This window comes from Diorhabda carinulata, chromosome 8 (genome assembly GCF_026250575.1).
Source record: "Diorhabda carinulata isolate Delta chromosome 8, icDioCari1.1, whole genome shotgun sequence".
Lineage (NCBI taxonomy): Eukaryota > Metazoa > Arthropoda > Insecta > Coleoptera > Chrysomelidae > Diorhabda > Diorhabda carinulata.
Genome location: NC_079467.1, coordinates 6,381,792 through 6,409,774, shown reverse-complemented (window position 1 = coordinate 6,409,774; position 27,983 = coordinate 6,381,792). Strand labels below are relative to the sequence as shown.

Here is a 27,983-nt window from a genome sequence, read left to right as displayed (position 1 = left end):
ATAAAAAAAACAAAAAATTCCAGAAAAGTATATATCTTTATTAAAACGTACAGAATCAGTTCCAATAAAAAATACAACTAAGTAATATTATACCATGGAAACAAAAAGTGACCTTACAAATCACGATGACTTACTAACAGATGATGGGTTAAATGTAAAAGTATATAAGCAATATGTTTAAGAAGAGGATGTATCTTCAAGTATTCATTGAGAAATCTAGAAAATAGTTCGAAACAAAACGTTATTTTAACCAAATCTCCGTATTTGTGACGTTTTTAAATATAAAATATATGTGTAATGCAGACAGTCATTCAACATACAGAACTTAAAAGGAACGACTTTGATTGTCACGTTTTAAGAATACGTATTCGGATTTTTGTAAACTAACTTTAGCAAAGAATATTCGCGAATATATTTTAAAAAAAAACGGGGTGTATATACGAGTGTATAGCAATTTAATGAATTTTCTTATACCCTAAAATAATATGCAATATGAGATTCGGCCAGTAACCTAAGGCGTTGAAAGATTGGATCTAACAAAGGAAAAAACTCTAATGAAAAATTCCAAGAAAAAGGTGGAGAACACAAACAAGATGGGAACACCGGGTGAACGCAGATCTAAATAACGCCAATTTTGAGGAAACAAAGAAGAAAGTAAAAGACAGGCAGTTGCGGAGATTATAGTAGAAAAAAAAGTCTCAGTACAATATTTACATAACAGAACGAGATAAGATTGTTAGTGGAGTCGCTCACAAGGTTACGCCCTGAGAAATTATTGCGTGAAAATAGAGAAAAGATTAGAGCAGAGTTAGGCCAAGGTCTCCTATTAAATACTGTATGCAGCGTCCGATTTGAGCGTAAACGTTCCGGTCGACGTCTGAACGCCAGGTACAGCGTCAGCGGTCAATACATTTCATAAGCGAACAACGACGTCACGTTCACAACAATAGTGGACAAACAGTATTAGCGTGTAGTCGTGTGATATAAAAAGGATAAATTCGTCATTTTTGGCGCCGCTTGTGTTATTTGAAGAGGAGGCACAAGACGACTGCATACGAAGAAAACTTAGAGCAACAAGGCACCGATTATTTAGGAAGAAAGAAGATGTTTCCAGATTGTGATAATGAAACACTTAAAAGACAACAATACTAAATTTATTGAATATTTTCGTGTCAATCAAGAACAATTCAAACATATCGTAGAGCTATCGTGCAGGAATCTATAATAAAACTGCCATAAAAAAGGCATCCTAAGCCTATAACACCTGAACAAAAAGTTGCTTGTCACCTCTATTATATAACGAACAATAACATTGGCCTGATTCAATCGATAATTCGTCTTTTTCTTTATCGAATTTCGACATTTCATGCTTACGCCATATACGACGTTTAGGCTGCAATGTTTCGAAATAACTATAGATGCGGCGTAAAGCGTTTGAATGACGTCTACGGTGTGCAAACGCAAACGTCAGCGTGTGATAGAGACCACAACAGTACATTTCTATATTTAAGCAAGTAGAAACAACACGGGAGAGTCGGATCGAGGAGGCTGGAAGTGTTCCTCAATAATCGCCCGCGGATCAAAAAAGACATAGAGGAGAAAACTTCGAGGAAAGTCCGGGATCCTATGTTGTTTGCCACCGCGGCTGGGGGATAATTAGCTGCGTGTAAGTTAGTTTCGAACGGTGCCTCTGGGACACCTGGCGACCTCCCAGAGTATGCAAATTTAAATCCAATATATGTTTGTCCGTATAATTATCTCATTGTTTGTTTGTTCATTTATTTATTTAAGTCTCTGTACGAGTCTAAAATTATTTTAAACTCTAGTCAATTTACACTTTATGTTTTACTTTTTATTACGCTAAATCGACGCAATAGAGGTCCACTGTGAACGACGAGAGAGGGCACCTTTGGGACGAATGGATGGCCCAACTAAACATGATAGACATAAACAATGGAAAGCACATATTCATTAGAGGAAATAGCAAGAGTCACATAAATGTGACTCTTGCCAGGGCCAATCAAAAAAATCATAAACCTTGATGTCCTCCACCCATCATAGGTTTATCACCTATAAAGTTAAAACATAAATACAGAAGAGGTGTTAAGCTACGAGAATTTGAGGTCGGTTTTGGAACAAATAAATAATAAAACGAAAAAAAAGTCCCATATTGGTGGAATGATGAGATGGAGGAGCTTCAAGGGAAATATCTTCATAACCGGAGAGCTTATACAAGAAGTGGGGACGATGTGAACAATAGAGAGGAGTATAAACAACTAAAAAAAAGCAGTAGGCGAAAAAATCAAAAATGAAAAAATGACAGACCATATGCGATAGTTTAGAGAGCGATATATGGAGCGACGCATGTAAAATAACGATGAAAGCACTAAAGGTAATTAATAGCCCCATATAAGCTAAGTGAAGAACAGCGGCTGGAGTCTGCAGTGCTCCTTTTCCCAAACAAGAAAAAAACAACTTTCCAGGAGGGACGCGCCGTAGACGTACAAGAATTCACAATGGAAGAGATACTAGCCACTGGAGAAGATCTAAATCAGGGTATACTACCGCAGACAGTAAAAGCCCTTGTGAAAACGAAACCGGATTTGACGAGTTAAATTATAGCCACTAGCAGCGCTGAGGTGGTGGATGTGAGCTTCAGTTGGCTAAGAACATAGTTTCTATGACTAGTAATGGAAAAAATGTAACTTGTTATGTCGAAAATGTGGAAAACAATACTATAATTTCCCTCTTATTGATTGGAATTTCTAATATATGTTAAGATTAAAATTTATTTGATAATAATTATTTTGTAATACGTTTAACAAATCACATCGGAATTTTTAAAAATTATCCCTTTGAAGATACATCCCTTAATATTCCACTGTTTTTATTGATTATCATTTTTAATATACAGTTCTTATAAACTAATGTAAGAAAGTTTAGTGAGTTTCTGATTATATCAATAATGTCGAACATTTTATAGTTATAAAAAGATTGTTTCCTTATGCTCCAAATATATCATTAGTTAAAATATATGCCAAAAGTCTTTAAAAACAGTATATTTCATATAATGGTGAGGTAAACTATCTTTCGTTCATTTTCGTATCATCAGCAATCAATTTTTTTACACTAAACGACAAACAACTAACGTGAAGGTCACATCAATGAATTCAAATAACAAGCAATCGTTGGAAGAAGCTCAGTTAAGACGAAAATTGAAATTCCTTTTTTATACAATGTTTATAAATTTCTAATATTAACAAATTGTTTCAACACTTTATCGCATTGCTCCGCAATAATAACGTAATCTTACTTGTTTATAATATCTTCTTTCAAATCAATAATGTTAAACAGTATATAAGTAATGATTAAGTCCCCGTTCCAAAAGTTCTTAAATTTTAAATGATTTAAAGAAATAAAATTTCTAAAAATAAAAATTAGGATGAAATAGAATAAATACATAAGACCAGACGTCATTAAAAATTCAATAAAATGTTACAGTTCATTGAGTATACAGAATTTTGATTGAAGAAGAGATAACAAAATTTTGGTAGTTACAAAAAACCAGAGCTATTAATTGACCAACAACAACAGAATATACATGAAATTATCTATTTAATGAAGGAATGTTTAGAAAATGAGGATAGAGTAGGAAAAAGAAATGGCAGGAGTATATAAGATATGTGAGAACATAAATCAGCTAGCCAATGTATATGATAGAATTCATAAAAATTTGTAATCAGTTAATAGAAAGAAGAAAACTGGATTTATTAACATTTATTTAAATATTTACCACATGGACTAGATTATCTAAAAGAAAAAGAAATTAATGGTGTATTTAATCATTGACTGTGGTGAGCTCTTTCAACAACTAAATGGTCAATGATTTATAATAAAGCAACCGCAACTGTTCCCGCATCTTTTTTTGCTTAATAAACATAGTCTACAACTAACCTCATGGACCCCATACGCACACACTCCATTTAACCTGGGAGTGGTCGCTATATGAGATTTTCTCTCACAAAAGTTTCATTTCGTAAAACTGTAAATCTTTTCATCAAGTTTGGTACCTGAGACCCCCCCTAGTTTATTTTTAGAACCCCTTCTGACTAATAGGGGTAGGTCAGTTTACCCTCTCCTTTCACTTCCTGTTCAACTTCGTTGTAAACAACATCATCCCGTTTCTGTGAGAGATTCTCTCATCGCGCGACCACTCGTGTAAAAGTTTTATTTTTATTTTTTTCAAGTGTTATTCTTAATTTTTGGTAATTTTACTTATTACTAATTATTTTCATACCATAATGTTTCAACGGGGGAAAAAGTTGGCCGATTTGGGAAGAAAACGATATGAAGAAACACATTCACAAATAGGTAAATAAATTGTGTGGTTTTATATTTTAGATACTTTCTTTTTATTTTCGTTACTTATCATGTTTATTTCTATTTCTAGAGCAATGTCCATCTGAACCAGTAATTCTAGAAGATTTGGAAGATGATAGACCCGAAAACCGTCATGATAAATGTGAAAGTGACAGTGAAAGTGAGCATAGTGAACATTATACAGACACCGAACAAAGTGAATCTGAGATGGAGCCGGAACAAGATGATACTAATATACCAAGTTATTTAGGGAGAGATAAGAAAACCAAGTGGTCGGCCAACCCTCTTCGGTTGCGAGATCACGATTGTGGCCTGCTACATTTCCCCCAATATCTCTATGATTGATTATAGAAAAATAGTAAAAAAAATGATGAATACCGTCACCGGCAAAAAGAACTTCCTGATCGTCGGGGACGTTAATGCAAAATCGTCTCAGTGGGGTTCCTCTATTAGTGATGAGAGGGGTGACCTCTGGGACGACTGGATGGCCCAAATAAACATAATAGTTTTGAATAACAAAAAACCCACGTTCGTGAGAAGCATTAGCAGGAGTCACATTGACGTGAGAGATAGAAAAGGTGGTGAACTACGAGACTCTCCAGTTAGTATTAAAGGATATTAAAGAAAAAGTAATTAAGGAAAATAAAAACAAAAAAAATAATAACAGGCAAATGCCATATTGGTGGAACGATGAGATAGAGAAACTCCGAGAGGATTGCCTCCTTGCCCGGAGGACATACACAAGAAGCGGGGGCGAAGAAAGCTACAAAAATACTTACAAACAGAAAAAAAAGCTCTGGACAAGTTAATAAAAAACAAAAAGAGGAAAAGATGGCGGGCCATATGTGAGGACCTTGAAAAGGACATATGGGGCGACGCATATAAAACCACAATGAAAGCATTGAAGGCCGTCGCCCCATACAACTTAACCGAAGAGCAGCGGCTAGAGGCGGCGTCGCTACTCTTCCCTAAAAAAAGGGAAGAAAACTTCTTTAAGGAAGGTAGCATCGACGCGGCTCTACCAAAATTCACGACGGAAGAAATCCTGGCCGCTGCCGAAGATATCAAGCAAGGTAAAGCCTCCGGCCCTGATGGCCTGCCACCAGAGGCAATCAAAACCCTGATCAAAACGAGGCCTGAAATTATTACATCCGTTTTTAACGAACTACTGTGCAGGCAAGAGTTCCCCAGAGAATTAAAAATAGCAAATTTAATATTGTTATTAAAACCTGGGAAACCCCCCGATTCGCCGGCCTCATATAGACCGGTATGCTTGTTAGACTGTTTGGGAAAATACTACGAAATCCTAATAAAAAAAGGCTAGAAAAATTCATGGACAGCAGAGCAGCTCTGTCGGATCAGCAGTACGGCTTCCGCAATGGTTGTTCAGCAGTTGACGCCGCAAAGTGGGTACACGTTGCGGCGAAAGCTTCAAGAAGAAGATGAGTGGTCCTTATAATGATCGACATAAAAAATGCGTTCAACTCAGCCAACTGGGGCCTAATAATAAAAAAATTACAAGAAATGGAGGCCCCAGGATATTTGGTTAATGTAGTAAAGGACTACCTAACGGAAAGGAGAGTATGCGTATCGAGAAGGCAGCAAATCCAATTGACCGCCGGAGTACCTCAAGGGTCGGTGCTAGGACCGACCCTTTGGAACATACTATATAACGGGGTACTCCGATTAGAACTAGAGGGCGGCGCCAAATCGATCGCATACGCTGACGATCTAGCTATATTAGCGGAAATCGATATGAATTGGGGCATCGTAGATATAATTAGAGAAAACATGATTAGAATAAAAAGCTGGATAGAGCAGATGGACCTGCAAATAGCAGTAGAAAAGACGGAAATAATAGTGCTTAGAGGACCTAGAGCGTTCCGGGATGGAATCCAATTCGATCTCGGAGGCGGCCAACTTGTCAATTCCCAAAAAACAGTAAAATACCTAGGCGTAACCTTCGATAATAGACTGATCTTCTCGAAGCACGTGGAAGCAGCGGTAAAGAAAGCAGGGGAAAGAACTTCCGCCCTACAAAGGATGTTACCTAACATAGTTGGCCCCAGTAGCCAGAGGAGAAGGGTATTATTAGAAAATATTCATTCGATCCTCCTCTATGGGGCACCTGTATGGGCGGAAGTTATGAATATACAAAAATACAAAAACTTATATACGTCCGCACAACGAAAACCGCTGCTTCGGGTCTGCAGCGCATACAGAACCGTCTCTGCAATAGCGCTACAGACGATCGCGGGAGTGATCCCTATCCACATAATGGTGGACGAGAGGGTCAGAATCTACAGGAGAGTCCAGGCTGACAGGGAGAACACGGAAAGGAGAAAGAGAAGTCAGCTTGGACAAATGGCAGCGAGAGTGGAGAGAGGAGGGTCCCAAAGCCGCGTGGACAAAGACACTGATACCGGATGGACGGAGTGGTACAAGTGCGCACACCGCAGAACGAATTATTACTTCACACAATTTCTAACGGGGCATGGGTCTTTCAGAAAATATACACATGGAATAAAAAAAACGAGAGATGACCTATGCCCCACCTGCGGTGTGACGGAGGACCCCCGTCACGTGGTGACGGAATGTCGAGTCCACCGGCAAAAACAAAATGAACTAAAGAAAGTAATAGGAAGTAATGGCACCCTGAGGTGTAGAAATATTATGATCGCTGCCATTAGAGAAAAGAAGGTTTACGATAGGGTTAGGGCCCCCGCAGACTGCAGACTTTTTATCGGCCGATAGTTTGGTCGGTTTCTTAATCAGTATGGAGAGGAATGCATATGCGCACACTACAGCGATTCAGTATCGGCCGATAAAAAAGTTTGATGGGCTACTCGATTACATTCAAACTAATCTGTCGGCCAACTGTCGGCCGACTGTTTAATCAGTATTGGCGCATACACGCCTGCGCATACACGACGATTGTTTAGTCGGCCGATAGTTCAGTTCGCTCTGTGATTTGGCGTCGTGTGCTTCTATTCAATATGGCTTCGCCCAAATCACAATTGTTGATTATAGAAAGTTCCGTCGAAAACTTAATTGAAGAAGTCGAGAAAAGACCTGCGCTTTATAAAAAAAGTTTAAAGGAGTACTCCGACGCGAATATGAAGAAAAAACTGTGGGAGGAAGTTTGCGAAGCAGTTGTTGTTGATTGGAATTCGCTTAGCGCTGAGGAGAAAACAAACAAAGGTAGGAATGTAAAAATAAAAATATTAGAGTACTTATGTGAATTTTTATTTATTTATTTATTTATCTATTTACAATTATTACACTTTGTTATATTGACACGGAATCGCGCCTCCGGGAGAAATAAAGTATGACGACATGTACTGTCGCACGTTATTCATATTATTTTTTCCTCGGTTGTCTTCATTTATAGTTAAGTTATTCATGGGACAATTGTAGAGAGTTTCTGTGAAATTTATTCCATCTTTGATTCTTACATAATTATGCAGGATACAGCAAGCTTTAATTATTTTGACACAAAAATTGATATTGACATCCATTGGTCGGTGAAATATACGCCATTTGTTAGCAAGAATCCCAAAAGTACACTCAACCATTCGTCGAGCTCTTGTATGTCTATAGTTGAAAATTCGTTTGGTGTAGTTTAAATTTCTTTTTGCATAAGGACGTAGTATATGATTGCCAAGTCCAAACGCTTCATCCCCTACGACAGAGAATGGAATAACATCTCCGACATTATCATTAGGCAATTGCCTTCCGGAGGGAATATTTAATCGGTTTTGGGACAGCCGTTTACCCATTTCTGATGATTTAAATATTTCCGAATCACTAGCTGTTCCATAAGAACCAACGTCTATATATACAAATTTATAATCTGCGTCTGTCCAAGCCATTAACACGCACGAAAAAAACTTTTTGTAGTTAAAATATGATGAACCGGAATGTTCTGGCTGTATCATCCGTATATGTTTGCCATTAATTGCTCCAATGATGTTTGGAAAGTTTGTGCGACTATAGAATTCGTCTGCGATTTTAATCCAGTCGCCTTCTTCTTTGGTTGACATATACAATGGTTGAAGTATATTCCATATTTGCTCACATGTAGTTTTAGTAATATCTCGTATTGTAGAAGCTCCCATCAGATAATCAAAAGATAATGTATTGAAACTAGCTCCTGTAGCCAGATATCTGTAAAAAAATAAAAATTAATTATATTTCAATATCTGTAAAAAATTAAAAATTAATTAAATTTCAATATTTTTCAGGTCGTGATGTGCAAAAAAAATGGGCTAATTTAAGGACTTGCTATCGTCGCGAATTAAACGCTCAAAAGAACACTAAGTCGGGGCAAGCTGCGAATAAAAGGCGTAAATATGTCTACTTTGAACAGTTATTATTTTTACTTCCATGCATGGAAAACCGACTTACTGAAGGTAACCTGGAAGAGGAAAATTTTCTATCAAATGATGAGCATGATGATCAAGCTGGTTCATCCACTCCCACCCCTATTCGTCAGCGGAAAAAGAGACCTAATGTACCGAAGCAGACGGACGTGGATGAAGCATTATTAAAGGCATTAAATGAGCCTAATACTGATGAAGATGTGAACTTCGCTTTGTCACTGGTCCCTTCACTCCAAAGTTTAACCGCAGAAGAAAAACTTGATGCTAAAATAAGTATTCTTAACGTTTTTAAACAGATAAGATCAGCTAGGTGCGCTCAGTCTCCGCCAACATGTACGTACAACAGAGTTCAGCAACCCTTGTACTCTTTTCCAATTTCGCAACCGACAACCATTCGAAACATTTCATCACCTGGCAACTCCAACGATACAGCCCAGTCTTATTATTCAAATTTTTCAGATGAATCGCAAATATATGACTTGTAAATATTTTCCGAATTTTGTAATATTATTCTAATAAAAATAGTTGAAAAGTATTTGTGGTTTATCTTACCTTATCGTAACGCTCAATCTCTCCTCCACAGGTATAGAAAGTCTTAAATTTGTATCCTCCTTCGCTATTGCTGGTCCAATTAGCTTGACAAGTTCATTGAAGCTGGTAATGCTCATTCGATAATAGGCGAAAAATTTTTTCGGGTAATCAAGTAATTTGGAATGCATAGTGTAAAATTTTCCACTAACTAATCTGTCACTGAGAATGGGATGCACCCAATGCTCTCGCAATCTCTTCTTGATTATCCTCCTCCGGAGTATGATGAGAGCAATAATTTTTCTGGACAACATTTTCATATTGTGTGACCGCTTCAACAGTCCGTTACAAACTAGTTCGAGAATAGTCGGCCGACTGTTGGATAGTCTGCGCCCTGTTCACCAACCAAACTGTTTAGTTGGCTCGGTGTGCGCACTTTCAGCCCAACCCGACTAAACTATCGGCCGATAAAAAGTCTGCAGTCTGCGGGGGCCCTTATAGATATTGTTACGGGAATGATAAAAGCCAAGGAGGAGAAAGAAAGAAGGCGTGACGATTTTTAATATGTAGTAGTAGTTGTGTTTGACGTCTTAATTTATAAATTTTACTAATTTTATTTATACAAGTTTTTAAATTTTTATTAAATGTCTATACACGGATTTTAAAATTTTATATATACAACTTTGATTTAGATGAGCTTTTTATTTATACAATTTTAAAAATATACAGCAAATTTTAACGTAGAATAAGATTAGGATAAGTTTTATTTATATTAGGATAAGTCTTTTTTATATATACCTAAATTTTAAAGTAGGATTAAGCATAGGTTTAGGTTTTTATTTATACAACAACAAATTTTAAATGTAGTATAAGATTAGGATAGGTTTCATTTTATTCAAATTATTTAAAACTTTTATATATACAAATTTTTTAAAGTAGGGTTTAAGCATAGGTTTAGGTTTTTATTTATACAACAAATTTTTAACGTAGGGTGAGATTAGGAATAGGCATTTTATCTATACAATTTTTAGGGTGTAAGTGTTTTTAGATATATGTTTACATGTTATTTATTTATTATTTATTATGTGCTGTCCCTTGTGTGTAGTAAAGTTTTTTAAATTACAGACCCACAAGAAAAGAAGAGAGAAAAAGGAGTAGTCTAGAGTAAAGCCGGCGCATGTGACACGATGTTCGCTAAGAACGGTTCTACATGCCTAGACGGAGAATAGGGTGGGTTTTTAGCTGGTAGGCGCCCGGTTAACGGGCGAATCCAGCACACCTGGGACACCTTCCCAGAAGTCTTTTGAGGATTTTCCCACCCACAACAAAAAAAAAGGTTAGGTTAGGTTAGGTTAGGTTAGTTCAATTGTAAAATGAAAGTTATTCATTATTTTTTACTGTTAAACAAAATGAAAATATTTTGCAGAGTCGCACTCGGAACCATTTGAGGAGTCTGTTTCGAAATCGGACTCAGAACCATTCAGGACTATGGTTCGGAATTCGTGTTTTCAGATTATGAAGAATCATCAGACGAACCTTCTGTTACTGACCCCCCAACAATATCCAGGGATGTTAAGAGTAGATAGCGAGTTTGCCATGAAAAAAAGTGGAGTACAAGTGTTGCCAAGAAGAAACGATGTGCTGGTGAATAGTATACAACTAGATCCAATAGAGTTGTTCCTGCGAAGTCTTTCAGTCTATGTGTATGCGGTTGTAAACATCACTGTAACAATTTGATTCCTAAGGAAGGTCAAAGAGCTTTGCATCAACACTTTTATTCATTGGATAACTTTGATTTTCAAACCGCGCACCTGTTTCCCTGTCTTTATTTTAATAAATATGTTAACCTCGAATTTCTCTTGATGTTTCAATTTTTTTCAGGTTTCTGCTGGGAGATTCGACAGACTCTTGAAGAACAAGTCAGCAGGAGCACATGCGCCTCAGGACCGTCGGGGCATACATATTCCAAGTAATAAGACACCCATTGCGAAAACAAACGAAGTAAAGTCCTTTAGTGAAAAATTTCCATGTTACGAGTCTCATTATTCATGTGAGAAAAGCAATCATAAAAAATATCTAGCAACGAACTTAAGAATAGGAAAGATGTTTGAGCTATATAAAGCTGAAACAATGATTCCTGTTACATATGCTATTTTCAGAAGAATCTTTAATACAGAGTTCAACTTACACTTTCACCCACCTATTTCATTGTGTGATTTTTTCAATATCAAAATAAAGGCATCCAATAAATAGCAGAAAAAACAACTTGAAAAGGATCTAGAATTCCACCAGAGGAAGGCCAAAGCAGCAAGGGATGGCCTGAAGCATGATATTCAACTTGCAAAAAATGGTGAAGTTTCTGTTACATTACCGACACCTGTCTTAACGACTGGAATTTGTTATTATAAGAGGCAATAATGGACGTATATTAAGAATTTTCTAACATCAAGAAAAATAATCATAAATTCCGATCCGTGCGGGGGCCAGAACCGTAATATAAAACTGTCGCTGAAGAAATTGATCATAAATTCCTGGTGAGTGGCTATCCCTATCTCCCTTGCGATCAAGACTTTGGTCTAATCGAAAAAGAGAAAAAATTTCATCCACTCATTTTTGTACCTTCAGATTGGATTTCGGTCCAGGTCTAGGAAGAAAAATCAATTTAAGTTAATTCAAATGACTTCATCTGACTTTGTGTCGACTAAACCACTGGAAAGTAACATTACGAACAGAAAACAGTCGGACATAATGACCAAGGTGCCATGGCTGAAAATCCAATGGATACGGTTTAACAAAGAATCTCCTGATAAAATTCTATATAAATATTTGAACAACGGATATGTTAGTCTTGAAACTGTCGATATACGTAAACAAGGATCACGTTCGACAGAACTTATTACACTTCCACTACTATACCCCAAGGGTAATGTAATAAATGAGGCCAAAAAGAAAGATTTGCTTCAACTAATTGAATTTATTCCACCCGTACATCATGACTTCTACAGAAACATGAAAGCATCTTCCCAGGCGACAGGTGGAGAGTTACTAGAGGAACAAGATTAAATTAATGTAGATACTATAGGTTGAAGTTTTTTGTTATTTTCGGTAATTTTAAGTACAGTAATAATTTTTATTTAGTTTCAGATATATATATAGACACTTTTTACATAGTAAAGCGAATTGGAACCAAAATAACCATTAAGAAAATTATGTGTCGATCCATTTTGAACAAAACTTTACAGCCAATTATCTCCATTATGCAAATTTGGGGTTAGTCCACTTTTCATAGCCTCAAATAACAATCGTGTATACTAAAAAGTGTTATGTTAAAGGATGTGCCAAATATTATCTTACGCCCTGAATAGCTTTTCACAGTTTTGTACGACGCAAGCTGTTGAAATTTTTAATGATGAACTATGATATTAAATTTTTCAACTCTGCTTACTTCTGCTACCATACCATACCCTTTGTCTAAACCAGCGCCATTCTGGAAGATTTTTGAACCGATATTTATCGTTTACAACTTTTCTCCCCTATGAGATATTCCTCCTTCTCGCTACCTTCCATATAAAGAACAAGCGTAAATTGAAACAGACACCGACAGTGACATACAATTTTGTTTTGTTAGTTTTAACCTTCAACAAATTTGGTTCAGTTAGATATGTATAAGGCCTATGTATATATAAACCCACCGACGATACTGAACGCTCTGGTCGCTCAAAATCCGTAAGGAGATACTAAAAAAATATTCATAAAATCGATTTGGATAGCGGTGGCATTGAAGATAGCAAAAGGCAGTGTATTTACTATTTAACATGAGCAATTAGCCATAAGAAAGATTTGTGTATCCAAACTCTATTTAGAGCTCTTTAAGCGAAACGATTCAAGGAACGTGTTACAATGGATAAAACATGGACACATATAGTTAAATTTTGTATCATAATAGTAGAACTGCTATGACCAGAGAAAGGACGTTTGACTCTGTTTCATAGGTTATGAAAAGGCATTCGATCGCGTACAGCACCACAAACTAATGCAGCTCCTCAAAAGTCTCGATATAGATCGGAAAGACATCCGATGCATTGAAAACCTGTACTGGAACCAAACAGCGCAAATAAAACTAGACAACAATATGTCCGACAACATACAGATCAAAAATGGGTGCGACAAGGATGCGAATTTTCCAAGAGTCCCTAGAGGATATAGAAATGGGAATCAAAGTTAATGAGACGTGGATTAACAATATCAGGAGAATACAGCAAATCAATGGGCCTAAACATCAATACCAAAAAAAAAAAATTAGATTATTGAGACTGGGCATCAGACAAGGAAATAAAATGTCGCATTGAACAAGCCCGAGAGGCATTCTTGAGGTTTCGAAGAGTGCTTACTTGTCCCGATTTTGATCTTAATCTACGACTGAGGTTCGTGAAGTGCTTTGCATTGGTTCGGTGCTTCTCTACGGCATGGAAGGCTGGATATTGAAGACGATTGCTATTAACAAGTTAGAGGCTTTCGAGATGTAGCTGCACCGCAGAATCCTTAAGGTGCCATGGACGGCTAGATTGAAAAACGAAGAAATTCTGAGACGCATGGGCAAACAACGTGAATTATTTGAATTAATTAAGAAGAGGACACGGCGTACCTAGGGCACATTATGCGGAACAACAAATATCAATTTTTGCACCTACTGAAGGTAAAATGGAAGGAAAGATAGGGATTGGAAGGAAGAAAATGTATTGGCTGCGAAACATCAGGTAGTGGACAGGACTACACGATATACAATCCTTAATACACACCGCAAGAAATAGAGAAGCGATGGAAAATGCTATCGCGAACATCCATTAGTGGATATGCATTGAAAGAAGAATAGTAGAATAGTGGGCGGTTAAGCCTTCTGATAGGTCCGTCGGGCCCAGGTGTCATAATAGCTAGGCAGTGATTTGGAAGCCGTTTTGGAAGTTTTTCGCCGATTCCATTTACAACCTTAAGTAACGTTTGTCAAAAACAACATCAGCTCAAATGATCAAATATTTTTGTCGTTTGGTATTTGATTTTGAGAAAAAGATAAAATATGAAATACTAAACTTTATCTAGAATAATTATTGTGGTGAAAACAAGTAAAATGTGTTATTTCCTACTGAAAATACATTTGGACTGTGCCATTAGATACTTTAAAGTAACAATTCTTGAAACGCGCTTTAACATAATTTATAAGAATAATTATGAACATAACTGCAATAATAGTAATAAAAACCCACCATAAACTACAGTTGGGTCTGTATTATAAACTTTTCTTCAACCAATAGTTGCGATACTCAAATGGATTTTCGGTTAATTTGTGTATGTAGTGAAATACCAGCTCAATTCCTTCGAGCAATCTGTAAAACTGAACAAAAATTTATTTTTTGGAAATTGACTTACAAAACCATTTGAGTGACACATGTTTATTGCTGACAGATATTAATATAGTCATTTTAAAGAGTAGAACTAGGACCTTCCAAACAACTTAGTATTGAAATGAGTCAACAAAGTATTTTAATTTGGAAATGAAGAAATAAATTATTTTCTATGTGACCTTTTAAGTAGAATTTTCATAGACATACCTAATGTATCTGTATTTCTACAATTCCAAGTACTCACAACTTACTAGTAACTTTAACACCGTATTTTTTAATTAATACATTTCAGACTGTACCCAACTAATTTTGCATATAAATTTTGAGTAGTTCAAATATAAACACCAAATATTATATAAATGTTTCCAATACCACTACTGGATTAGACAATAATTTTGACAAATGTATAACTCGCTATGAAGCTAACATATACATCATACAAGGTGTTTGAAGAGCAGAGATCAATGCTATTCAAAATGTTTAATTAATCAATTTAAATAAGTTTAGTCTAATCACTTTCTATATTAAAATTAAAATATCATTTATAGTTGAGTTTCTACCAAGCACCTTATAGAATGCAAACAATCGTTAACAGATAACATTCGCTAATTATTTAAATATTTAGACTTTATTTTGATGTTTTACAAACATTATAATTAACATCAGTTCCAAATTTAGTTAATATCTATTCATAATAAAAATTTTGTGAATTCAAATCTGCATTCATCCCTATTTCACTCTCACTGAATGATAAACTACGAAGATTTCAACATTAGATCATTTCAATTGGTTGAAACCACCCCTACCATTTTTTTTTCGCCAAATTACGCTACCGGCGAAGGAAGTATAATTGGAGAGTATAAATTCAAAAAGGTCTTAGTGCCGCTTATAGTAAAAAGAGTAGACTGGGCTGGTTACGGTCCTGTTGAGTTTACCGTGAGTGAACATCTGTGACTGTGTAGTGAAGCGAAAGCGGACGCGGGTAAGCCCCAAATAAAACTTTTATTGCAGGTTGTGTCAGTTCGGCACATTTAATTTATACGCTTTAAGATTTTCTTCGCATGAGGAAAGTCTTATAATAAAGCATTTTGATTGTGCGGAGAATTCCGTTATTTAAAGTGGCCGTACACTTGGTACGGACAAATATTAAACTTTTAAATTTCAGGCAATTTTAGAGAATTTATAAAAAAAAAAGAAATACAGACGAGAGTACAGGCATGGAGCCTGAAAACCCTAAAGGTAGGGAAAAACCCTACGATAGGGGAACTTCGAGAGAAAGGATGTCGAAAATTCTCGAAGCGACAAACAAGAAGCTGGAAGGAGAATTGAAACGTAGGAACGAAGAACAAAAGAAAATGGAGGAAGAAAACAAGCTCCTAAGAAAAACAGTTGAAATGCAACTTTCGAAAATCGACAGCTTGACCGAAACGGTAGAAGAACTAAGCAGAAAACTAACAAAACTGCTAGAGCAAAATGAAAAAAAACCAAAATAAAGGACAAACCCAAACGGAAAACAAAATATGTGAAAAGAAACGCGAGATCCCGACAATAGTAATGGAGGAATCAAGCAGCGAAGACTGCGCAATGGAAGAGGAGGATTTCACGCAAGTGAAAAATAAAAGAAAACGTAAGAATGCGAAAAGCAAACCTACGACAGAAAATAAAACCGACAGCAACGAAAACGGAAAGGAAATAGAAGAACTAAAAAAAATAAAGAGAGACGAAGAGGAAAAACAAAAAAAACCGGAGAGGAGGCCACCTCCAATCATATTGAAATCCCCACTGATGTGGACTGTTATCAGGAAACAACTGATACAGAGAAATATCAACGCCCAATGCAAAATGGGCAGCCACACTGGAAAGATCACCACGCAATCAGTGGATGATTTCAATAAAATGAAGATGCTCCTGAGCGAGCACAAAGAAATAGAGTGGTACACGTACGCACTCAAAGAGGAAAAAGAAAGAAAGCTAGTGTTAAAGGACTAGCAGTCAACACCCCAGCTCCGGAAGTAGAAACCGAGCTGTAGGATTGAAACCGAAAAAAGTATGGCAACTGACGAGCTATACGCAAAAAAATCAAGATAACACCAGGAAATTACTACCAATATACATGGTAGTTATCGAGCCTGCAGAAGAGCAGGCATACAAAAACCTCAGATATCTCTGCCACACGAAAATAAGTGTGGTAGAACAGAAAAAACACGACGGACCTGTACAATGCTACAGGTGCCAAGGATTCCATCACGGACAAAGCACGTGCAACATGTACGTGCGCTGTGTAAGATGCGCAGGAGAACACAGGGCCGCGGACTGCTCCCTGAGCAAGACCGAGAAACCGAAATGCAGAAACTGCGCAGGTGACCACCCAGCCAACTACAGGGGGTGTCCGAAAAATCCCAAAAAAGAGGAAACCAAAAAACCAACAACAAAAACCACGATCCCAGGAGTCAGCTACGCCCAAACGGCCAAGAAAACGCCGTCAGCCTCAATTCCTCAAAAACAACAAGGAACGGGCGAGATATTGAGTATGCTGCAGAACATGCAGGCAGGCACTCAAAGCGACATTAATAGCCCAACAAGTCAAATAAAATGACGAACAACCCTCCCAGTCAAATAAAGATCGGCTCGTGGAACACAGGAGGACTACGAACAAACCAAAACACCATGGGAGTGATCTTGGAGGAAGAAGATTACGATATCTTCGCTCTACAAGAAACAAAATTGCCAGGTGACACACACAGATTCACCTGGCCAGGCTACAACGTTTATAGAGACGATATAAACGGACGCTCCGGAGGCACAGCGATCTTAGTAAAAAAAGAGTTGTGCCAACACCGAATAAATTCACCGGACGGACTACTTAGCATGGAGGCGACAATAGTAGTCATTAAAACATCATACGGCGATATTAGAATAATATCAGCATACGTAAGGCCTGAGACTACAATACACGAGGAAGACGTGCTAGCAGTACTCCCAGATGGTAAAAAAGGCATTATCATAGGAGATCTGAATGCCAAGTCCCCTGCGTGGTACAGCACAAGAAGAAACAGACAAGGAAGAAACTTGGAGAAGATCATAGAAGATCACCCATCCTATCAAGCGATAGGACCAGTAAGACCGACACACTACCCACCAAATGGAGGAAGGCCCAAGGTTATAGACATCGCCGTGTTGAGAGACATGACGATGCCTGTAGAAATCCGGACCATAGACGGCGGCGACGCTCATTCACCAATCGTCGTCACCATCGGCAGCGGCAACAGACAAGCAGGAAGAACCGTGAGAAAAACAAACTGGGAGAAATTCAGAAGGCTAACAGGACAGCTGTTAGGACCAATCACGGAAATAAAAAGCAAGGAGATGCTAGAAGAACAGGTCTGTTTCTTCGAAGAAGCACTATCAGAAGCGATAGAACGAAGTACCACAATGACCGTACCAGACAAATACGGCAGATTCAAAAATATAAGCGACGATCTGAGAAATCTGATTAGGGAGAAAAACCGAATAGCTAGAAGAGCCCAAAGAACGCAAAATCCAGGAGAAAGGAGGAGAGTGAGGGAAATGAAACAGGAAATTCAAGAACAGCTACAGGAGCACAGAATCGAGGAATGGAACAGAAGGATAAACGAACTAGATCCGCAAAAACCCGGATTATGGAACATATCTAAAGTCTTAAGAGAAGAAAGAAAACCAATGCCCCCAATACACGGAAGCAACGGGATGGCGTATACAGACAAAGAGAAAGCAGAAGAGCTGAAAAACACGATGGAACTTCAGTTCACACTGAACGAACATCCCGACGAAGATATGGACCTCTCAGACACGATAGAAGAAAACATCAACGAATACCTAGAAGACGAGGACGATCAAGAAACCCTAGGATGCACAACACCGATGGAAGTGAAAGAACTACTCAGGTTCGCATCAGCAAGGAAGGCTCCGGGAATAGACGGAATCACGAACAGAGCGCTGAAAAACATGCCAAAAAAAGGTATGGCATACCTTTCGAACATAATAAGTGGCATGTTGAAGACAAAACACTTTCCATCGAGATGGAAACAAGCAAACATTATCATGCTGAGAAAACCCGGGAAAGACCCCACTTTCCCCCAAAACTACAGACCGATAAGTTTGCTACCTGCCATGAGTAAAATCGCAGAGAGAGTGATACTGAGGATTCTGAACGAACAAACAAATACATTAAATACAATACCAGAGGAACAATTCGGCTTCAGGAAAAACCACAGCACCGAACAACAAATCTTGAGACTAGTAGAATATACTACTCAAGGTTTCAACCAGAAAGAATCCACAGGGGTAATCTTCCTAGACGTAAGCAAAGCCTTCGACCGAGTATGGCACGAGGGCTTGCTTTACAAGATGAAAGAGGCAGGATATACAAAACCGCTCATAAAACTCCTGAGCACGTACCTCAAAGACAGGAAGTTTCAGGTGAAGGTCGCAAACGAAAAATGGGAGGTCGGAGAGCAGCAGGCGGGAGTACCGCAAGGAGCGGTACTATCACCAATGCTGTACAACATATACACAGCAGACATCCCGAAAACGGAGAACACCTTGACAGCGCTATATGCGGACGACACTGCAATAGCAACGAGATGCGTTAAGGTGAAAAACATCACGAAAAGACTCCAAAACGCTGCAAAAGAGATTGACGAATGGTGCAAAACTTGGAAAATACAAGTCAACTGCGAGAAAAGCCAAGCAGTTCTCTTCAAGAAAAAAAGAAGCCACCAACCCGACCGGAAAATAAAAATTAACAACGAAGAAATCCAGTGGACAAAAAAGGCCAAATACCTAGGCGTAACGCTAGACCAAAGTCTCACTTTCAACGAACACGTGAAAAACACCGTCGACAAAGTGAGACAAGCGAGAGCAAGACTATGCGGATTAATCGGTAGAAAAAGCAAGTTAAAGACGGAAACAAAGCTCAGATTTATCAGAAGTATAATAATACCGATTATTACGTACGCCTCTGTTGCCTGGGGACATACTTGCAAAACAAACAGAAAGAAACTACAGGCTCAACAAAACATAACGCTGAGACAAGCACTAAATGTTCACTGGACAACAAGTAGCGAGGAAATATACGGAGAAACGGGACCCGAAAAAGTATTAGACATCATGGACCAAAGGGCAATAAAGCTATTCGAGGAGTTGGCAACACACCCCAACGAAGAATTAAGGGAAATCATAAAATACAATAAAGAAGACTACAAGAAATACAAGAGGCCCAGAAAACAATTGGATGGATAGGTAAAGTAGGTTAAGGTAGGCTAGTAGTTTAGGTTAGTATAAAAAAAAACAAAAAAAACCCAAAAAAAAACATAAAAAACAAAAAAAAATTCTATCCAAAATCCTAGGTTTTCAGAGACAACCCACAAGAGGCCCCCCCCCGACACGGTAACTCCGCATTTCATAAGCAAGTGTAGAGTTATACATCGGGGACAGCTATAGAGAAGGCGAAGGACCACTCGGATTAGATCCTTCCGACCGGTTTTAGGTCGGAAAAGGTTTACCCGAGGCCGCGAAACACACACACACACATTAAGACGTCCAGACTATGAAGCCAAGATAGTATAGCCAACAGGCTAATCTCTTAACAAAAAAAGATAGACATCCCAGAATCTCCCATAGAACTAAGGGGAGAGGAAGGATTCTACGCGCGAAACTGCGACGCGAAAGAGGATGAGGACCTGTCGGAATTGACAGGGGGTGGTTGGAATGTTCTTCTTCGCACCCACTCGCGGATTTATCCGGGGGTGGATGCTTAGAGGGACGGGATTTCTCACGCGCAAGTGTGTGTGTGTGTGTGCCGCTTATAGTTGCTTTCTTAGAGCGCTACGAGAAGGTCGCACGTACGGATACAAGGACTACTGTATAATCGGTCACTGTTTTATTTAGAAAACATACCGGTAAACGCAGGGTCGCCTACTGCGATTCAAACTCTCGCTGACAAAGAAAGTCGTCAAATTTGAGTGTACCGTTGCAAAAATGCCCCTTTCGGGGCTCAGTTGCTTCACCTATCTGCCTTTTTCGGGGCTTTTTTTATAATGAAATAAACCCTTTCGGGGGCAAGTGTTTCAAGAATCAACGTGAGTCATAGGATCAGCCAGTTTCAGGTGAATATTATTTTCATGTTAATAAAACACTAACAGGCAATCAAAAGGGTCAGGAATTCTTCAACCGGGGAGGAAACTCACTCCGGCAGTGAGTCCGCTGTCGGCTTTGATAGCCAACTCTTGCTAGGTACTAACAAAGGATTTCAATTTTCGAAATCCTTATTCCTTATATTCACTTGATCTCGATTCTCATTTAACCTATTTCCCTTTCAAAATGCCCCGAGTAGCCCGGTCCCCTATACAAACCCGAAGCAAACCCTTATCCTCCGTCGACGAGTTCCCACCACTCCCGACCAGTCCCAATTCTCTTCCTGAGGAGAAAATCTGCTCAGAATTGATCGCAAATCTCTCGCGGTTCAGTCCACAACTATTAAACCAAATTCGTAATGCCATAGATAATACCGATCGGAAATCACTGGAGAATAGTAGAAGCTCCTCACCAGCACCATCTGCGGATTCCTATGCATCTAGGGTCTCGCAGAAATCAGCCAGCTCTAAATCCCAGCAGGTTGATTATACCCGACTAGGCGCGATCCCCAAAACCAATATTCCCCCTCTAATTTCCAAGTCAATCTCAACACCTCAAAAGCCAAAAAAAATCACCCAAAATACCACTAAACCCCAAGCTCCAACTCAAACCCAGTCCTCCAGAACCCACCAACAATCCCAAACCATCACCCAAAAACAACCTCAATCTCACACCACCGCTCAATCTCCTCCACTTCAAACCGTCAATCTGAGAAACCTCCCAAAAAAATATACCTCACAGAGAGAGCTCAACAATCTCCTCAATACGCAAGAGCTATTGAGGGGACAAATGAGCTTTCTCAAAGCTAATCCCAACGGAACCTCCCTCCTCAAATTCCTTCCACGTTTCATCACGAAACGTTGGCAAGGAAAATCCGTTACGCCATAGGCGACGAGAAAATCGTCGTTATCCCGATAAACTCTCCCCAACGAGTCCAAAGACCCCTAACCACTAAAACCAGAAAAACTGCCTTCTCTCTGGTCTGCAAGAAGGAGGAGGAGAGAAGGAGATCCTGGAGATCCTCTCTATACTAAAATTCCCCGTCATGAAAACTTGGAGGATCATAGCTAGATCCACACAAATAAACCCACATCCATGTTTCGAATCATTACAGATTCCGAAACTGCCTACCATCACGCCCTAACCAAGGGTATAAACTTCCACGGGCTTTCGCACTACTGCGAAGCCTCAAATTCAAACACCATTCCCGCAGTCCCCAAATATTGCAACCGTTGTTCATCCACCGGCCACTCCGCAGACACCTGCAATGCCAAACCCATTTGTCCAACCTGTGGTGCTTCTGGTCACAAGCCAGAAAAATGCCCAAAAGCTAACTCCCCTACCTGTAAAAATTGCGGTGGACCTCACCCCGCCTTCCACCCCCGCTGCCCGAAAAGGATTGAATCTCCGAAAGCCCCCCAGGATACGGCCCCAGTCACCCTGGAAAAGCCTCAAACCCCTTATGACATGTCTACCGACACCAAAATCCTGATTGAAATCCTGGCAACAACAATAATGAATGCCATCCCCACTTCTCGGGCGCTAGTAGCCGAAACGCTACAACGCCTCATTCCCCCTTTTTATGGTTATAATTGTACCGTAACCAGCGGCGTGGGTAACCGCATTCATTTCGCTTTCACCCAAAAACCAAACACTTCCCACTGAAAAAGTGTAGGTTTAGCCCTAACAACACCATTTATGTCAATACTGACATAACCCCCATTCCAAACCGCCTAAATGACCTCCAAGCCTTCTAATTGATTCCCTCATCCTTCCTTAATTTCCTCGATAGTAGCTCCCATATCAGTCAGATAAATTCCTACCCCCAACACAACCTCACTGTCATTCATCGTCGGAGTTGCAGGTTTTCTGCGGTTTCCCTACAACCTGGAGAACCGATTCTCCAGACAAATGTCCGACGATAGGGAATAATACAGCCGCAGCTGTACCCGCCCACCCCCCAATTAGATTAAGAAAAAACAAAAAATAAACAAAAAATATATATAAAAAAAAACCAAAAAAAAATAAATAAAAAAAAATCTTGAACAAAAAAATAACTACACCGCTAGAAGCAGCCGAACAAGCACATCCCAACAAAATATCCACAATCCCCGCTCTGCAGAGGAAAAAATTCCTATATCAGGCCGAAGCAAATCATATCCAAATTACCAAAAAAAAAAACCTTCCTTCCAAATTCTTCCCAACGAATCTCTCTCTCTCTCTCTCTCTCTCTCTCTCTAGTGCCGCTTTTCAGTTGCTTTCTTAGAGCGCTACGAGAAGGTCGCACGTACGGATTCAAGGACTACTGTATAATCGGTCACTGTTTCATTAGAAAACTCACCGGTAAACGCAGGGTCGCCTACTGCGATTCAAACTCTCGCTGACAAAGAAAGTCGTCATATTAGCGTGTACCGTTGCAAAAATGCCCCTTTCGGGGCTTAGTTGCTCCACCTATCTGCCCTTTTCGGGGCTTTTTTTTATAATGAAATAAACCCTTCGGGGGCAAGTGTTTCAAGAACCCGCGTGAGTCCTAGGATCAGCCAGTTTCAGGTGAATATTATTTTCATTTACATAAAAACCCAACAGGCAATCAAAAGGGTCAGGAATTTTTTAACCGGGGAGGAAACTCCCTCCGGTAGTGAGTCCGCTGTCGGCTTTGATAGCCAACACTCTTGTTAGGTACTAACAAAGGAATTCCTTTTTCGAAATCCTTATTCCTTATTCTCACTTGATCTCGACTATATCGATCTCTCTAATTTTACCCATTTCCCTTTTGAAAATGCCCCGAGTAGCCCGTTCCCCTATACAAACCCGTATCCACCGTCGACGAATTCCCACCACTCCCGACCAACCCCAATTCTCTTCCTGAGGAGAAAACCTTCTCAGAATTTGTCGCAGACCTCTCGCGGTTCAGTCCACAACAATTTAACCAATTTCGTAAGGCCATGGATTATATCGAACGTAAATCACTTGAGAATAGCAGAAGCTCCTCACCAGCACCATCTGCGAATTCCTATACATCTAGGGTCTCGCAGAAATCATCCAGCTCTAAATCCCAGCAGGTTGATTATACCCGACTAGGCGCTATCCCCAAAACAAATATTACCCCCCTAATTTCAAAATCAATCCCAATATCCAAAAGCCAAATGCCTAAACAAATTACCCAAAATTCCATTAAACCCCAAACACCTAGTCATGTTGCTTTTATTTGATAGATCTAAAGCTGATCTACCTCCCGTGTCAGCCTGGCGTGCAATTTCTGGGACACCCAGTAGAAGAAACAAGAAGGAAAGCCTTGGTCAGTAAAAAGCATATACAACCGTACATCTACAATACGTCCCAACTTGAAAATAAACTGAAAATATCATTATACAACGCATACATGAAATCTATTCTATTATATGGCTGCACGGTATGGTGCTCAATAACAAATACCAATTTTAAGAAACTGCAAACAATATAAAACGCCTGCTATAGATTAATAGCAGGTAAAAACAGATTAGAAATCAACAACAGGTTAGGTACTAACAAAGGAATTCAATATTCGAATTCCTGATTCCGTCCAACAACATAAATCCTCTTTTGATCTCGATTCATCATTCCTTTCTTTTTCATTCAAAGAAAAATAAAAATACCTCGGTTAGCCCGTTCTCCGATACAAACCCGCAGCAAACCCGTATCCAAAATCGACGAATCTCCACCACTTCCGACCAAACCCAATTCTCTCCTTGACGAGAGAACGTTATCAGAAATCGTTGCAGACCTCTCGCGTTACAGTCCTGTTCAATTTGAAAATATCCGTAATGCCGTAAATTATATTCAAGATCTCCAACAAAAATCTCTTCAAAATAGCAGGAGTTCATTACCTGCACCATCTGCAAGTTCTTATGCATCTAGGATCCCGCAGAAATCCCAGAAATCCGCCAGCTCCAAATCCCCATAGGTTGATTACGAGGGTGAATCAAATATAAACGAGACTTTTGGACCTGCGCGCGCAATAGTGATGGAAGAACGTTCCGCTGTTATTGGCTGTTAGGTTGGTTTGCCAGGAGTGGGGGAAGCACGTGACTCATCATCATAGACTCGCTCAGTGTCCATCATTACGATGTCCGAGCAGGAGGTACCTCCCTCTATTGCGCAACGTATTGTTATAAAGTTTTTAGCTGCAGAAGGTGTAAAACCGGCCGAAATCTTGAGAAGATTGACTGCACAGTTCGGGGAAAAGACGCTGTCGCGAGCTAGAGTGTTTGCTTGGCATAAACAGTTCGTGGAGGGCCGTGAACGTGTTGAAAATGAGAGCCATGACCGCAGACCCCGCACCAGCATTACAGCGGGCAACATCGACAGTGTTCGTCAACTTGTTGAAGGTGATAGGCGTCTAACAACTTCGGATATTGCAATTAAGGTTGGAATAAGTTATGGGAGCACTTACTCTATACTCTCAGAGGAGCTAGGGTATCGCAAGGTGTGTGCCAGGTGGGTTCCTCGTCTTCTGACAGTTGACCAGAAACTGAATCGTTTTCAAGTGTGTGAGCGTCTTCTTGCTCGATTTCGGAAGAAGGAGACCCATTTCTTTCTCACATTGTCACCTGTGATGAAACGTGGGTGCATCACTACACCCCTGAGTCGAAACAAGCGAGTATGGAGTGGAGGAAGAAAGGAGAAACCGGACCAGTGAAAGCCAAGTCACGATTATCGGCTGGCAAGGTTTTGGCTACCGTTTTATTTGACCAGTGTGGCCTGCTGCACCTTGATTTTTTGCATGAGCGCAGAACAATTAATGCGGCGTACTACTGCAAAATTTTGACTGAGGTCAGACTTGCATATCGCCGCAAAAGACGACACCTTCCAATGAGAAAAGTGATTCTCCTCCATGACAATGCTCGCCCCCATACGGCAGCCCTGACAGTACAAAAATTGGAGCAACTGGGTTGGGAGACACTGGAACACCCTCCATACAGTCCAGACCCAGACCTGTCTCCCTACGACTTCCATGTCTTTGGTCCTCTCAAGGAAGCTTTGGGAGGGCAAAAATTCCACAGCGATAATGAGGTTGAAGCATATGTGCGCAATTGGCTACAAACACGACCTGACTCTTTTTACCTGGAAGGAATTAAAAAATTACCTATACGCTGGGAAAAATGTGTTTCTAAATCAGGAGATTATGTAGAAAAATAAACTATGATTGTTTGTGCGTTTAAAATCAAAATAAATATTTTAAAAAATAAGTCTTGTTTATATTTGATTCACCCTCGTATATCCGACTAGGCGCGATCCTTAAAAGGAATACTAATATTCCTCCCCTGAAATCCAAATCAATTCAATCATCCCAAAATCCAAAACAAATCACCCAAACTACCCAGAAGCCCCAAGCACCAACTCAAACCCAACTCCCCAGAACCTCCTAACCGTCGCCCAACCACAATCTCGCACCTCCGCTCAAAATCCTTCACTCCAGACACTCAATTTGAGGAATCTTCCTCAAAAATACACTTTCCAGAGGGAGCTCTACAATCTCCTCAATACGCAAGAGCTATTAAGGGAACAAATGAGCGTTCTCAAAGCCAACCCCAACGGCACCGCCCTCCTCAAAATACCTACCACGTTTCATCATGAAACGTTGGCAAGAAGAATCCGTTACGCCATTGGCGACGAGAAAATCGTCGTCATCACAATGAACTCTTCCCAACGCGTCCAAAGACCCCCATCCAAACCCAGAAAAACCACCTTCTCTCTTATCTGTAAAAATGTAGACCACTACCATACCGACGAAGAGTTACTAGAGATCCTTTCCACACGAATACTCCGTTCTCAAATCCTGGAGGATCTTTGCCAGGTCAACAAATAAACCTACCTCCATGTTTCGTATTATAATAGACTCCGAATCAGCCTACCAATACGCCCTCACCAAGGGCAAAAACTTCCATGGGCTTTCGCACTATTGCGAAGCCTCGAATTCAAACCTTGAATGAAAAAATTGCGGTGGATCTCACCCCGCCTTCCATCCCCGAAAAGGATGGAAACACCTAAAGCTTCCCAGGAAACGGCCCCAGTCACCCTGGAAAAACCCCAAATCCCGTACGACCTCTCCACGGACACCAAAATGTTAATCGAAATCCTGGCAACCACAATTATGAATGCCATCCCCCCCCCAAAAAAAAAACAAATATAAAAAAAACCAAAAAACACAATAAAAATAACCGTTTTCACTTGCAAGCCTCACTCGTTTGCTCGGTCAAAAAACCCCTAGAAGCACCTGGACAAACACGTCCCAACAAAACCACAACCTCAGCCCTGCAGAGGAAAAAATTTCTATATCAGGGCCGAATCAAACATACCATAAAAATCCTCTATATCCTTCAAACTTTACTTTACTTTGACAAACTTTTAGATTCACTTGTTATGGGGTCTATGTAGCACACAAAACATTCTATGTGGAGAGGAGAGGTTCAATAAACTGATCCGTAAACACAGGGAAAACTAAGATGTAGATACCGACTGATTATCACTTTGAAGGAAATTTTAAGGGTAATAATAATTTTATAATGAATTTAATTTTATATCAGTCGTGAAAATCACTTCTTTCGAATGGTAAAAGCGTAAGGGCAATCATGACCAAGGACCTCACGCTGCTCTCCCATGTTCCTAGGAAGAACCAAACCGTTTTACTCTTATCATCGATGCATCATACAAATTTGCAGATATCAGGACAAATACACCAGAAATAATAGGTTTCTAATGACGCCACAAAAGGTGGCGTTGATTGCATGGTAATGAAATGCAGCAAGGATATGGTCACTGGCAATTATAACTTGATTACTATGGCAAGTTCAAATGCGCATGGTATACATGCACTAAAGACAACAATGTTCTGAAGAGGTTTGACTTACTAGAGAAGTTGCATTCGGATTGATTCGTAATTTCGTTTAGCAGAGATTGCTAATACCTAATTTGCACCAAGACCTGAGGGCGATTATCTCAGAAGCAAGTGAATAGGCAACTAAATTGAAAGAGAAATCAGAAAGTCGTCTGCGAACAAATAATGACAGTCGTACTTCAAGCCCACGTCAAGAAACATCATGACTGATATTCCGTGTAACAGGGTACAGAATGATGTCCC

At 39.5% G+C, this 27,983-nt stretch overlaps 2 protein-coding genes across 2 annotated transcripts; one reads left to right on the top strand and one right to left on the bottom strand.

The window, feature by feature from the left end:
- Positions 1-17: 17 nt before the first annotated feature.
- LOC130897615 (uncharacterized) lies at positions 18-27,838 on the bottom strand. Its single transcript, XM_057806550.1, has 2 exons — positions 9,315-27,838; positions 18-8,547 (listed from the first exon to the last, which is right to left on the bottom strand). Exons 1-2 carry the CDS (start codon positions 9,608-9,610, stop codon positions 7,659-7,661), a joined length of 1,185 nt encoding a protein of 394 aa, XP_057662533.1. The 5' UTR covers positions 9,611-27,838; the 3' UTR covers positions 18-7,658.
- Positions 7,339-9,447, top strand: LOC130897616 (uncharacterized). The gene is made up of 2 exons (XM_057806551.1): positions 7,339-7,581; positions 8,625-9,447. Exons 1-2 carry the CDS (start codon positions 7,377-7,379, stop codon positions 9,245-9,247), a joined length of 828 nt encoding a protein of 275 aa, XP_057662534.1. The 5' UTR covers positions 7,339-7,376; the 3' UTR covers positions 9,248-9,447.
- Positions 27,839-27,983: the final 145 nt, after the last annotated feature.